Source organism: Hippocampus zosterae, chromosome 8 (assembly GCF_025434085.1).
Source record: "Hippocampus zosterae strain Florida chromosome 8, ASM2543408v3, whole genome shotgun sequence".
NCBI lineage: Eukaryota > Metazoa > Chordata > Actinopteri > Syngnathiformes > Syngnathidae > Hippocampus > Hippocampus zosterae.
The window spans coordinates 16,203,386-16,217,691 of NC_067458.1; the positions used below are offsets into that span (position 1 = coordinate 16,203,386).

Below are 14,306 nucleotides of genomic sequence, written 5' to 3' on the forward strand. Positions count from 1 at the left end.
ACATGTGGGTACAAAGTAACGCTGGTAAGATAGAGGTTTCATTCAGAGTCGGTTCAAAATGGTGCGTTGTGTGTACCAAAAATGTATCTCTCCTCTTCAATGCTACAAAAATATGTGCATTCGCAGTGTTTGGTTTTTTTTTGGGGGGGGGGGGGGTGGCTGTGGAATAAAATTACATCTTCCTCTTGTCCAGTGACTTGCTGGAATGAAGGGACTCAAAACAGGCCATCCGTGTGATCGCTTGTGCTATTTGTTGGTGGAGGGAAGGCCTCAGTGCGGCTTCCGGATGTGCTGGCCCCCCATTGAATTTTTCACAGCGTCCTCCAATGACTTTCTGGTGACCAGAAGCCGCACCACGTCCTCTTTCTTCTTGGTTAGTCTTTTGCGTGCCTGGTCGTGAGTCACCATGGTCATGTCCCAACCGTTTACCTGCAAACACCAAAAACATAGATTTGCTTCAAATTGTCTTCTGGTATGTACAACAACAGTGGGGAGCGTCTGTGATGAGCACGCGTTCACATTGCGTCATCTAGTGGAGGATTCAAGCACCTGCATAATTTTGTCTCCCATCATCAGGCCGGCCGTGTCTGCTGGTCCGTTTGGTGTTATTCTGGTCACATAGATGCCCTTTAAAAAAATGTAAATGGTTCATTCATGAAGTGAAATCATAAAGTAAATTACCGTAATTCTTGTTCTTAATCAAGGCTGTTCGAAAGTGCTCTATAAATACAATTGAATTGAATTCACAGCAAAGAGTACACACAAAAAATTCTGAGTCGAATCTATTCAGTTAACAGAAAATACTTTTCAACAGTCGAAGGCATTTTAAAGCAATATTTTACCACACTGTTATGTGGTTTAAGTTAAACGCAGTTAATATGAAGTCATAAAAATAATGAATAGTCAAGGTGACTTACTTCTTTGAATAAAAGATTGTTTAATTCACATAACTTCTGGTGTGTGCGATGTTCTTCCCACGTTCTGACATTGCTCACTTCAGCCAAAGAAAAGAAGCAAAATGCACAGCCTGTGATGCGTAGGCCTCTGACGTACGCCGAAAAGGACTTCCTTGATATCACGTCTGACATGGTGGAACACTGTTTTCTTTGTGGGACTTTACTCATATTTCTTTTCTTTTTTTCTGTGGGACATTTCCTGAGCTCTTCATAGTTTAGGAGCCTTTTCTATAACGCTAAGATGCTAATGGATGGAACCAAAGCCCTGGTTAATAGGAAAATAGTAATTGCTGCCAGGGGGGAATGTTGAGGGGATTAATCTTGACTGAGATATGAAGATCTTTGTCGGTCGGGGATTTGCAAACTTGAGCTTGGGTTGTTAGCGGAATTAATAGTCTTTGCTTTCTGCGTGAGTTTTTGTTCTGCCAGATTCAAAGCCAGAACTTCAAAGCCGACAGGCAGACACAACCAAGCCCTCGTCCAATTACACGCCTTCAGAAATATTATAAAGTAATAATTATAATAAAAGCAAACAGTGTGCAATGTGAACTAACACTACTGACAATTTTACATGCAAACTTGTGTCAACCTGTAGCCATCTTATATCATCCTATGACATCATCATTGTAAGTCATCCGAGGCCTTCCGTGATGTGTTCAGGCATGATGTTAACATCTCACCACGCTCTTTTTTTCAAGATGTGGGGAAAGTGCAGCTCAATGACACGTTGTTAGTAACTTAAAATTAAAATTTTTTCCCCCCATTAGACAAGGCCTGACTGAATAAACTCCTTCGCCCCACTTTAACGTGGTTCCTTGGCACCAAAATGCCACGTGTCTTTTTTTCATTGTAGACATGCTTAGTAATCATCTGGAGGACTAGTATTTAACTTTATTTTCGTCACATAATTCTGAATAATACCCTTGAGAAAAATTTGGGGCTGCTAGACCCCCCTGAAAATTTCATTTGCTAGTTCAACTTCATCCCCTCAGTGCCTTTCACATAAAACTGTGACACAGGATAAGGCAAAAATATAAACAAATAAATAACGTGGCTCACTATCAGAACACTAAAGCAACACAGTACATGTATCATTTAACACCTAAAAAGAGTGCACTTACTTTGTCACTCTTGTCCTCTGAGAAGGGGTTCTGACCAGGATCCTGGTCGATCCCTCCTCCGATGCTGAAACCCAGGATGAGATTGTCTCCCTGTCGCAACTTCTGGATCTCAATCCTTTGCTGTTTGGTAGAACAAAACAGAAAATATGTGGTATTTAACAAAGAAATGGTACTCAATAAGAAAAAAAATACACTCATGCAGAACAAAAGGTCGATCTGAGAGACAGGATTCCCCTTTGAGACAGAAGCAGAGTGTCAGTGGTATTGACAGTGAAAAACAGCTGCAGGCAGGATGACTGCCATTGAGGGGTCGCTCATCAACACAAAGGCTTCCTCTGTGTGTGTATGTGCGTAGTAAGCCAACATTCCATCAGTGGTGCAGCTGATACAATTAGATCTAAAGAGGCCTGGAGTGCTGCCTGGAAGCCATTCGGTCAATGAGGTGTTGCGAGTCACTTTTAAGTACCTCAAAACGTTATCATAACTCAACCCAAGTCAATCATTTTATTGTGTTTATTCGATCCAAAATATGTGTGCTTTACAATAGAGATTTTTTTTGTATATAACTTGTTCTCTTCAGGGTTGCAGGTGAGCTGGAGCCTCGGCCAGGACACTCAAAACAAACAAACCATTCACATCTACCCCTCCGTGAGTCGTCACCTTACCGTGGTGGAGGGGTTTGTGTGTCCCAATGATCCTAGAAGCTAAGTTGTCTGGGGCTTTATGCCCCTGGCAGGGTCACCCATGGCAAACGGGTTCTAGGTGAGGGGCCAGACAAAGCACGGCTCAAAAGACCCCAATGATGATAAAAATAAATGGATCTAGGTTTCCCTTGCCCGGACGCGGGTCACCGGGGCCCCCCTCTGGAGCCAGGCCTGGAGGTGGGGCTCGTTGGCAAGCGCCTGGTGGCCGGGCCTACACCCATGGGGCCCGGCCGGGCACAGCCCGAAGAGGCAACGTGGGTCCCCCTTCCCATGGGCTCACCACCCATGAGAGGGGCCAAAGGGGTCGGGTGCAATGTGAGCTGGGCGGCAGCCAAAGGCGGGGACCCTGGCGGTCCGATCCTCGGCTGCAGAAGCTAGCTCTTGGGACATGGAATGTCACCTCTCTGGCAGGGAAGGAGCCCGAGCTGGTGTGTGAGGCAGAGAATTTCCGACTGGATATAGTCGGACTTGCCTCCACACACAGCCTGGGTTCTGGTACCAGTTCTCTCGAGAGGGGTTGGACTCTCTTCCACTCTGGAGTTGCTCACGGTGAGAGGCGCAGAGCAGGTGTGGGCATACTCATTGCCCCCCGGCTCAGTGCCTGTACATTGGGGTTCACACCGGTAGACGAGAGGGTTGCCTCCCTCCGCCTGCGGGTGGGGGGACGGGTCCTGACTGTTGTTTGTGCATATGCACCAAACAGCAGCTCAGCATACCCACCCTTTTTGGAGTCCTTGGAGGGTGTGCTGGAGAGTACTCCTGCTGGGGACTCCCTTGTTCTGCTGGGGGACTTCAATGCTCACGTGGGCAATGACAGTGAGACCTGGAGGGGCGTGATTGGGAGGAACGGCCCCCCCGATCTGAACCCGAGTGGTGTTTTGTTATTGGACTTCTGTGCTCGTCACGGATTGTCCATAACGAACACCTTGTTCAAACATAAGGGTGTCCATATGTGCACTTGGCACCAGGACACCCTAGGCCGCAGTTCGATGATCGACTTTGTTGTGGTATCATCGGATTTGCGGCCGCATGTTCTGGACACTCGGGTGAAGAGAGGGGCGGAGCTGTCAACTGATCACCACCTGGTGGTGAGTAGGCTCCGATGGTGGGGGAAGATGCCGGTCCGTCCTGGCAGACCCAAACGTATAGTGAGGGTTTGTTGGGAGCGTCTGGCGGAATCCCCTGTCAGAAGGAGTTTCAACTCCCACCTCCGACAGAGCTTTTCCCATGTTCCGGGGGAGGCGGGGGACATTGAGCCCGAGTGGACCGTGTTCCGTGCCTCTATTGTTGAGGCGGCCAATCTGAGTTGTGGCCGTAAGGTGGTTGGTGCCTGTCGTGGCGGCAACCCCCGTACTCGCTGGTGGACACCAGCAGTAAGGGATGCCGTCAAGCTGAAGAAGGAGTCCTATCGAGCCTTTATGGCCTGTGGGACCCCAGAGGCAGCTGACGGGTATCGATTGGCCAAGCGGACCGCGGCTTCGGTGGTCGCCGAGGCAAAAACCCGAGCGTGGGAAGAGTTCGGTGAGGCCATGGAAGCCGACTTCCGGACGGCTTCGAGGAAATTCTGGTCCACCATCCGACGTCTCAGGAGGGGGAAGCAGTGCACCACTAACACTGTGTACAGTGGGGATGGGGCGCTGCTGACTTCGACTCGGGACGTTGTGAACCGGTGGGCAGAGTACTTCGAAGACCTCCTCAACTCCACCAACACGCCTTCCTTGGAGGAAGCAGAGCCCGGGGACTCTGAGGTGGGCTCTCCTATCTCTGTGGTTGAAGTCACCGATGTGGTTAAAAAGCTCCTCGGTGGCAAGGCCCCAGGGGTGGATGAGATCCGCCCGGAGTTCCTCAAGGCTCTGGATGTTGTGGGGCTGTCCTGGTTGACACGCCTCTGCAACATCGCGTGGACAACAGGGAGAGTGCCTCTGGATTGGCAGACCGGGGTGGTAGTCCCTCTTTTTAAAAAGGGGGACCGGAGGGTGTGTTCCAACTACAGGGGGATCACACTCCTCAGCCTCCCTGGTAAGGTCTATTCAGGGGTGCTGGAGAGGAGGGTCCGTCAGGAAGTCGAGCCTCAGATTGAGGAGGAGCAGTGTGGTTTTCGTCCCGGCCGTGGAACAGTGGACCAGCTCTACACCCTTAGCAGGGTCCTTGAGGGTATGTGGGAATTCGCCCAACCAGTCTACATGTGTTTTGTGGACTTGGAGAAGGCGTTTGACCGTGTCCCTCGGGGAGTTCTGTGGGGGGTGGTTCGTGGGTATGGAGTACCGAACCCCCTGATACGGGCTGTTCGGTCACTATACCACCGATGTCAGAGTTTGGTTCGCATTGCCGGCAGTAAGTCGGAATCGTTTCCAGTGGAGGTAGGACTCCGCCAAGGCTGCCCTTTGTCGCCGATTCTGTTCATAACCTTTATGGACAGAATTTCTAGGCGCAGCCGAAGCGTTGAGGGGGTCCGTTTTGGGGGCCTCAGTATTACATCCCTGCTTTTTGCAGATGATGTGGTGCTGTTGGCTCCTTCAAACGGGGCTCTCCAACTCTCACTGGAGCGTTTCGCAGCCGAGTGTGAAGCGGTGGGGATGAAAATCAGCACCTCCAAATCTGAAACCATGGTCCTCAGTCGGAAAAGGGTGGCGTGCCCCCTCCGGGTCGGGGAGGAGATCTTACCCCAAGTGGAGGAGTTCAAGTATCTTGGGGTCTTGTTCACGAGTGAGGGCAGGAGGGAGCGAGAGATTGACAGGCGGATCGGTGCAGCGTCTGCTGTGATGCGGACGTTGTATCGGTCTGTCGTGGTGAAGAAGGAGCTGAGCCAAAAGGCGAAGCTCTCAATTTACCGGTCGATCTACGTCCCAACCCTCACCTATGGTCACGAGCTATGGGTCGTGACCGAAAGAACGAGATCCCGGATACAAGCGGCTGAAATGAGTTTTCTCCGCAGGGTGTCCGGGCTCTCCCTTAGAGATAAGGTGAGAAGCTCAGTCATCCGGGAGGGGCTCAGAGTCGAGCCGCTTCTCCTCCACATCGAGAGGAGCCAGATGAGGTGGCTTGGGCATCTGATTCGGATGCCTCCTGAGCGCCTCCCCGGTGAGGTGTTCCGGTCATGTCCCACCGGGAGGAGACCCAGAGGAAGACCCAGGACACGCTGGAGAGACTATGTCACCCAGCTGGCATGGGAACGACTCGGGATCCCCCGGGGAGAGCTGGAAGAAGTAGCTAGGGAGAGGGAAGTCTGGGCTTCCCTGCTAAAGCTGTTGCCCCCGCGACCCGGCCCCGGATAAGCGGTAGATGATGGATGGATGGATGGATGGATGGATGGCATTCACATCTATGAACAAGAGCCTTCATATTTTTGATTTTGGAATGTATACCATCTTGAAAATTCAAAATTCAAACCACAAACCTCAAATCTGTGGGAGATGTGCTGGTCACTCGTCCACCGTGCTACCCATTTACAAAGCTATTTTACTGTACTGAAAGGTCCATTTAAATTTAGCAGGAAATACATTTGATAAATGGAAGGAACAGATACAAATGAATGAATGGAGCACATAAATGACTATTTAGTTGGCCGGCCAGACATAAAATTGCCATTTGTACCAGAATTTATGTCGTTGGCGAGGACAAGGTTCAAACTGTATACAGTACTGCACTGTTATGTTGCTTCCAGTGCATCTGGTCGCAATTAAGATAATTCCAACGGCAAGTGAAGGCACCGCAATTCTATGGAAGCTTGGAAAACACGTCATCGACGGTAACGCCCATTGCGCCATCAACAACCATTTGGCAAACGTTAATCTAAATTGCCACATTTGAAATGTTTACTTGGAAAATGAAATGATTAATGAATCAAATGACTATTACAACGCTTTGCGTCACCCCCTCGCTGATGTGTTCAAGTGCCCACCCAACAAAGAGATTCACCTTCCGTTACGATAGCTGCCTGGAGAAAAATTGTGCGAAAAATGTGTCAGTGAATACTAGATCAGGTATGTTAATGAGTGATATAAGCTTTAACTACAGGCAATTGACAATGAAAAATGTTCTTTCATAGAACTTCGCATTAGAATGTGGACAATGGAGTATCGTTGACCGTCCCAATCCCACTCCGAAACTTCAACTCACCACAACAGCAGTCAGCGGCTGTCCGGGGATAAAAGACATTTTGTCGCTGGTGTGATAAGGAAATCAACGACAACAACAATAACAACTTCTTAAAGGAAACGTTGTTGAGGGAGAAAAAGAAATCCAAAGTGGGGCAACTTCCTTGATGACTACTGCTACATTAGTTATAGCAGGGCTGATCCCTTGCTGAAAAACTGGGCGCGGCTTTAACTAGCACGGTGCATTATGGTTAATGAAGTTATTGAGCCACACCGTTCCAACGAGTAGTCACCAGGTAGCAAAATGTGTTTGTTTTGTTTGTTTATTGAACATAAAACATATACAGTAATAAAAATATTGTTCGGAACATGCCTAAAATGTCTACAACCTGCATTAAACAGAAGCAGATATTTTGAAATTGTTCATTGTTGTAATATTTTTTGTGACAAATAATCCATACAGTAATCCAATATGATGTAGAATATTACTTAAAGCATGTTGACTGTGGGCAGGTCAGTCTTCCTGTAAACAAAGTTCTGAGTTCAAATCTTAGTTTACATTTCAATGTTGTCCTCGTGCATCTTTTTTGTTGTTGTTTTTGTTGCTGTTTTTTAAAAAAATATATATATATATTTTGCACGTAATCACCGCTTCCTTCCACACTCCAAAAACATTCATGTTTGCTTTTCTAAATTGTCCATTTGTGCGAGCATGGATGCTTGATTGTGTGTATAGGTGCTCTGCAGCTGTATGGCGACCAGTCCAGGACATCATTTACTTTGGCCTAAAGTCAGATGCGAGCGCAGTACCACGATTTTACTCCAAAAAGTTTAACATTATAAGTCATTGAATCATTATGCAAAATTTGATCATGAACACTCCGCTTATATTTGGTGGGGGGAAGCAAAATAATAATACAGTTTGAATGTACATCACATAACATTTAAATAAATTCCTAAATAAATGATTAAAAACAAAAAGCTCTTCAAGAATAAATGCAAACACAATGAACGTAAAACTTAAATACAATTAACTAAACTGTTCAAGCAGCGATTCCTTCATGTACCGCTGGAGGGAGCCCAAATATCACGAGCGGTACACACAATCACGCTGACAATTGCTGGTGGAGAAAATGGATGCGTGGATGAATTGCGCATTCACATTAATCGGGTTTTGCCTCTCTCAGAGGGTCGATCTGCAATCCGGTAAATAATCCGGTTGCTGTGTTTTCTCCGTCATGCTTCTTTTGTTTGGTAACCGGGTGCGAAAGGAGGAGGTGGTGAGTACTCTTGCGGTAGGTTCTCGCCCTCGCCCTCGTCCTCGTCATAATGGGAGAGCACAGAGTCGAACAGCTGCACCCAGGACATCTCCTGCAGATCCTCAGTCTTAGTGTTCGTCTCATTGTGGTGGTCAACGATGGGAGCGGGGGTCACCTCCTTGTTGGGGGGTGTGAGCACATTCTTAGAAGGAGTTTCGAGAGGTTTCACGGGCAGAGTGATGTCAGTGATGTATCGCTTCCTGGTCTTTGGAACAGGCTTTAAAATAGGAACAAAAAAAAGACAGAAATGTAATTATTTGAAGCATAACGGAATTCATGGTCAAATGATTCTAACCATGGCTGGACGTGCATGGCTGTGGGTCTCATCATTATTGTGATGTTCTTGATTTTCTTTCGATATCACATGACTCGTGCTGTACTGCACAGAACTGTTGCTGCTGTATTTCTTCCATACAGTTGAGGCCTAAAGTCAAAGCAGAAAAATAAATCAACAAAAGCTTCAACAGTTAATACTAAGTGTTATTATACCAAACAACTTTGAAGGTTCCAACCAAATCTGCCCCTTCAGATTCAGACTTCATAATGAAACTTTCGGTTCGTATACAAATTGTTGGGTCTCCGGAGTGACTGCCCACCCACCCACTGTAAAATTAAATAACCAAATAAATCTGAAATCAAGGTTGAACTTTCTGGCCTTAATTCCATGTGGTTTGTTTGGCACAAACAAAACATTCCTCATCACCAAAAGAACTGTTTTGGGTCTTTTTATGAACACTTCTAAAAATCACTCAGTGTGAGCGCAAAACCTTCACGCTTTAGCGAGAGAGCAAAAAAAAAAAAAAAAAAGTCAGCAAAAGCCTACCAGAACACCAGACGTGATTGCTCAGGATTGCTCACCTGTCCACAAGAGAAAGTCAGCACCTCGTTGTGGGCCGCGATGGGGACCTTTCGGTGAAAGTCCACCAGTTGTTGCAAACTAGAGTGGCACTTTCCCTCACCCACAATGGCGCAAGAGCCGTCTTTCTTGGCATCAATCATGAAATGTCTGAAGCGACCCTCGGCACTGAGGCGGGCATGGAAGAGAAAGAGTGTGATACTTTGTACGACTGAACATCAAAAAACGGAATGTTGAATTTGATTTCAGCATATCATAGCGCATGGATAAACAGATGGTCCAATGAGACACAGACACGAACGGTTGGGCTTGCCAATGTGATATTTACTGCACACACTGACTTTTTAGACACGCTCAAAAACATTTGTAGAAAATTGCTCCCATTCTTGAAACATTGTGAACCATCAAAACAATGAGGGGATATCCCCTTAAAAGAAAGCGCTTTTGGTCAACATGTTTTTTGTACAGTTACTCAACCAAGGTCAAAATGACCTCTATCAAAATGTCCTTTCTCTGTGATATGGAATTGTGTATTTACAATTACAATTACAATTGAATTACAATTCCTGCACTGAAAGAAATCTGGTCTTGAAAAAAATCTCAGTAGAAGTTAGAATACCGAAAGGGGGGTGGGGGGATGCTTGAGGCATGTGAAATGCTTTTATATTTGCCTGGTAAGGAAAAATATTTTGACAGACTAAGAACAAGTATATTTTAGCTTGATTTGATCATTTTTACTTTGGCAAATATTTTTTTTAACCACGTTTTATTTCTCCCCCCACTCCCCCCCCCCCCAAAAAACTCACCGATATGAGAGAGTGTATCCAACTCTGCTCTCGCTGACTCTGATAAGGAAGGAGCCTGGAGGCTTGGATATGAGAAGATCTTCGGCAGCCCTGCACACAAACACAAAGACGAGCTTCATTAACATAAAAAGTCATCTATTGTATGTCAGTGGTTTTCAAACTGAGGTTCTTGACCACACGGGGGTCTGGGAGCTGTACCTATAAATATTCATGCTCCTGGTCATTATAAGATAAATAGGCAGCTTTTTAATTTTCATGGTATGTAAGGGTGCATGTAGCAGTTAGTTATATTCAATAGGTGATAGGGTTATGCTATGATTAAAAGTGTAGCGATCCACTGGGAGTGATGAATACGGCGAACAACAACTGCCTACCGGTCAGACAAGAAAGGCTTCATGAATACTGATTACAATCATCTGTAATCATGTAAGACATGAGTGATGATGGTTTCGAGTTTGAAACATCGTGGAACAGGATCAGTTCAAATTTTATCGCCACAACCCAAAACATGATTTCATTCTCTCGTGCATTTGAATAAGATCCAATTCACAAGTTTTGACTTCTTGTACTATCCACATTCACAAAACCAAATTATGTTTATATTTTTGTTATCAGTTTTCATATTGTCTTGAAGAAATTCAGGACATAGGCAAAAAGGCAAAACGCATGTGACACAAAACATACGCAGCCTCATGATGACAATAACAAAGTGTTTATAGTTACTACGAACCAGCACATGAATACCCTTGGGTAATGGTGAGCCACATGCTGCTTCACCAAGTTTAAAACTTTATTTGATCACAGGTAGCAGACTCTTGAGCTGAAGTGAATTAGAAGTCAACATTTCTGTCTTTGTAGTATTCTACTTCAACACCCTGTTACAACAATATTTAACAAAATTATTATGGTCGTAGTTTGTAGTGCTGTCTGAATCATACTGAGAGCTGTTTCTACCGTGTTAGTCATCTATTGAGCGACCTTTCATCTATTTTTTTCTTCTCAAAAAATGTGTAATACCTTGTAATCATTAATGTTTCTCATTTAATTTTCACATTAAAGAAAAGAAAAGCAGCCGAGTAGTGTGATATCTTTCGATTAAAAAAAATAAAAATAAAAATAAATAAATAAACCCATCAATCTATTATCCGACTGCTAAACCTCACGAGGTTTGCGGACATGTTGGTGTTTTCGTGCAGTCGCTTGGGTACAGCCTGAACAACCGCAGGGCACAAAGATTCACGCTTACACTTATGCCTGAGAACAATTTAGAATGTTTAATTTTCGGGGGAGTGTGGGAGGAAACCAAAGTACTAAACCCACGCAGTCATGGGGAGAATATGCAAACTCCACACAAGAATCTTGGAGCCCGTTATCAAACCCTGGACCTGTGCACTGTGAGACAGGCGTGCTAACCAGTTGCTCACCATGCTGCCCCTTTTTTATTTTATCTTTTTAATCATATGATGAATATTCAAAACTTTTAAAAAAGTAAATAAACAAGAGAATACAATTGGATGAGTAGTTCATGAATAAAATGAAACAATACATATTTTTCTTCCACATCTTAACTCCCCACGCCCCACCCAATCCATGATTGACCTAATTTAGAGCAAAATAAAGTTTTCCCACCCCAGCTTTCAGGTCTGTTTCTGTTTTGTTAAATGTACACAAAGTGGTCAGCATGAGCGGTGACTTACTTCCTGCTAATTCTCCAATAGAACCATTCAGGAACAACTCCATTTTGGATCCAAGTGGGTTGGGAGGCCCCAAACCAGGTATGATTCTGCTGTTTCGACAGTTGACTGAGCTCGGTCATATTGGGAAAGGCTGAATGAGTCTGTGGAGAAATCAGAGCGAAATGAACTTCGAGATCTTTTTTCCTTTGGCACAAAGTGAGTGACAAAAACAGTGTGTTCTCACAACAATTGTATCGTGCGGTGGTGTTGCTCACACAAAATATGAAATTCTACAAAAACAGCAATATATGGCTACATACCGCTCTAAAGCTAAATCAACCTTAAGTGGACAACATTATTATTCAAATAATTTTCATTTAACAAATCACACATCAAATTTAATTGGAGATATTTAGAAATCTCTCCAAGCCAAATAAAGCAACTTACCCTCACTGGTAAAGCCTTTGGTTGGAAAATGACAGCCCAGCTCAGCACACCTGAACAAACCAGTCCTGGCGGGGGGGCGGGGCACAAATGAATCATGCGGAACAAATAGGTCATACGCAACATCGTCATGTTTGGAAAAAAAAGACCTTCCAGCTTCCAACCGTGAGACAAATACAAATGCAGTTGGAGGGGAAAAAAACGTGTTTTTTTTTTTTTTTTGCTTCACTGTATAGTTTCAAATTTGGTTCGTTTTACATTATGTGACCTGGTAAATCTAAAACAAACAAGTGTCCATTTTTGGTTTGTTCTTAACTATTTCATTATTTTCATTTTGGAATAAAATCTCCACCGAACTTGCTATTTTATTTCACTGCAACTGGGTCTACAAGCTTTTCTTTTCGCCAAATCCCTTGATAACAGTAATGGGCCACGAGTCTTCGCTGCTGGACTAAACGCAATTCAAAGCAGCAACACGCACACACAGACAGATATTTAGGAACTAAATTCAACTCCTCTCCCAACCCTTCCCGCATTAAATAGTAATAATTTACTCGCAACAGTCAATTCTGTTCATTTGATAGCAATTCTCTTGGCTGCACTGGTTCCAGTACGTATATTTAGATATTAGATTAATTTATTTCTCAAACCAATCAGATTTCAGCCTCCACGTGTTGCCATGTCAATCTAATCTAATCTGCTCAGGAGTGCTTACCTATGTAATTGAAATTACATTGCAATTGATCTTTTATTTACACAATAACATGAATATATCCACATTTAATAATCAACATTTTTGTTTAAGTATTTTATTTAAATTATTTAATGTTTTGCAAATGTCATTGGATAAACAATGATCGTGACGATGATGTGCTTTTTTTTTGGTCCTGAAAAAAAAAAAGAATAAACGTTTATCTTGGGTGTCTATAAATTCGTATTGTGGGGTATGATTAGCATAAATTGTATCCTTGAGGGACAGTAAATTAACTTTCGGTGCCGTTGTTGACACATGACAGTTGACTACTTTTTTTAGCTTCGAGTTGTCGCCAAGAGAACCAGTTTTACTGCCACTCATGTTTTACTGCCCTGTAACAAAATTCCTTTCGTTCATTCTGAGGCCAAATACACATGGGCATGTTTCCCCTACCCACCCAACACAATGGTATATTGTGAGTATTTTTAAAATACAGATGTCAGGCAAAATTATGTATCAGTCGAAAAAGACACGATGCCACACGTGTAGCAAATCTGAGGAGTGTAGCGATTGTGAAAGCAAAACTGGTTTTCGAGGGAACCTTTTCATCAGCAGGATGTCTCCGAATTTCCATTGTTCATCAAAACACCTGTAACGAGAGGACAGGAAAAATTACCATGCTTCAAATGATAACAGAGGAACTTTAAAAAAAACACACCCAACGTTTGAATTTAATGATATAGACGCAAAAATGGCAGATCACGTCATGATTTGACACATACTGTATCATAAAAACATGCAATATTTTAGTCTTGGTTTGGTATCAATGTCTTTACATTCCTCCGCTATGGCTGCTGTTGCTTGTACTGTAGTACTGATTCGTTTGCGTGTATACTGCTGCTGTGATAATTTTCTCTCAAGCAATGACTGCTCTAATTGAGATGCATCTTGAGTCTCTGATCAAAGTCCTTGCAGTCAGTCATTTTTTCCCACAGGAACAAGAACACGCCTCCTTAATGATTACATTACCTAATTGTGTTTCAATGCATTGGGGCGGAGGCATCACCTCAGCTGGAGACAACTCATTTCAAGGGCATGAGTCAATCGCAATTCCCTGCCAACTTACAAAACAAAGTGAGTGCAATTTGAGGGTGCATGAGAGTTCAAACAAAACTGCAACCGAAACACACGCAACACTTTCAATCCCATCTTTTAATAAATCATGAAAGTACACATACAATATCTACAGGTGTGTAGACAAATCAGATTTATGAAACTACAGTACAATCGTTGCAGGTCTTATGTACAATTTCTGAATGATGTCAGGACTTCCTCACGTAATGAAATTTCAATTTTGTTTGGGAAAGAAAATATTTGATAACCTCCCAAATTGAATCTTAAAACCCATTTCTAATGAGGCAAACTTGAGATTTAAATCCACAGGTCGAGAATCACTGAGGTCATTGTAATGAAAGTTCAACAATTTTCTATATTCTCACATACGATATGAATTTGGAGTGACAGCAAGACGATAGAAATAGCAAATATACTCTGCACGCTTCTCAAATAAAGCTCTTTTGAGGTTCGTATGCACCCGGAATGCATAGTTCAGATGGCTGTGCTAAGAAATAAC

The 14,306-nt window shown here is 44.0% G+C and overlaps 2 protein-coding genes across 3 annotated transcripts; both read right to left on the reverse strand.

Moving 5' to 3' along the window:
- Positions 1-150: 150 nt before the first annotated feature.
- On the reverse strand, positions 151-7,108 carry tax1bp3 (Tax1 (human T-cell leukemia virus type I) binding protein 3). Of its 2 annotated transcripts, XM_052072920.1 has the most exons (4): positions 6,901-7,108; positions 2,078-2,197; positions 550-627; positions 151-429 (listed from the first exon to the last, which is right to left on the reverse strand). In XM_052072920.1, the coding sequence occupies exons 1-4, from the start codon at positions 6,937-6,939 to the stop codon at positions 271-273; spliced, it is 396 nt and encodes a 131-aa protein (XP_051928880.1). In that variant the 5' UTR covers positions 6,940-7,108; the 3' UTR covers positions 151-270. The 2 variants fall into 2 exon arrangements, with proteins under 2 accessions (XP_051928880.1, XP_051928879.1); XM_052072919.1 differs by lacking the exons at positions 2,078-2,197; positions 6,901-7,108 and adding an exon at positions 918-1,686.
- A 393-nt stretch (positions 7,109-7,501) lies between these two features.
- hsh2d (hematopoietic SH2 domain containing) lies at positions 7,502-11,986 on the reverse strand. Its single transcript, XM_052072900.1, has 5 exons — positions 11,557-11,986; positions 9,860-9,949; positions 9,056-9,221; positions 8,493-8,621; positions 7,502-8,414 (listed from the first exon to the last, which is right to left on the reverse strand). Exons 1-5 carry the CDS (start codon positions 11,673-11,675, stop codon positions 8,115-8,117), a joined length of 804 nt encoding a protein of 267 aa, XP_051928860.1. The 5' UTR covers positions 11,676-11,986; the 3' UTR covers positions 7,502-8,114.
- Between the last annotated feature and the right edge of the window lie 2,320 nt (positions 11,987-14,306).

Excerpts from the sequence above, each read along its gene's own strand:
- tax1bp3 (XM_052072919.1), bottom strand. The coding sequence starts at position 1,124 with ATGAGTAAAGTCCCACAAAGAAAACAGTGTTCCACCATGTCAGACGTG. Across the intron at positions 628-917 it reads ACAATCTTTTATTCAAAGAA|GGCATCTATGTGACCAGAAT; the intron begins GTAAGTCACCTT and ends ATTTTTTTAAAG. Across the intron at positions 430-549 it reads TGGGAGACAAAATTATGCAG|GTAAACGGTTGGGACATGAC; the intron begins GTGCTTGAATCC and ends TGGTGTTTGCAG.
- hsh2d (XM_052072900.1), bottom strand. The coding sequence starts at position 11,675 with ATGACCGAGCTCAGTCAACTGTCGAAACAGCAGAATCATACCTGGTTT. Across the intron at positions 9,950-11,556 it reads TATTGGAGAATTAGCAGGAA|GGCTGCCGAAGATCTTCTCA; the intron begins GTAAGTCACCGC and ends GTTTGTGTGCAG. Across the intron at positions 8,415-8,492 it reads GCCATGCACGTCCAGCCATG|CCTGTTCCAAAGACCAGGAA; the intron begins GTTAGAATCATT and ends CCTATTTTAAAG.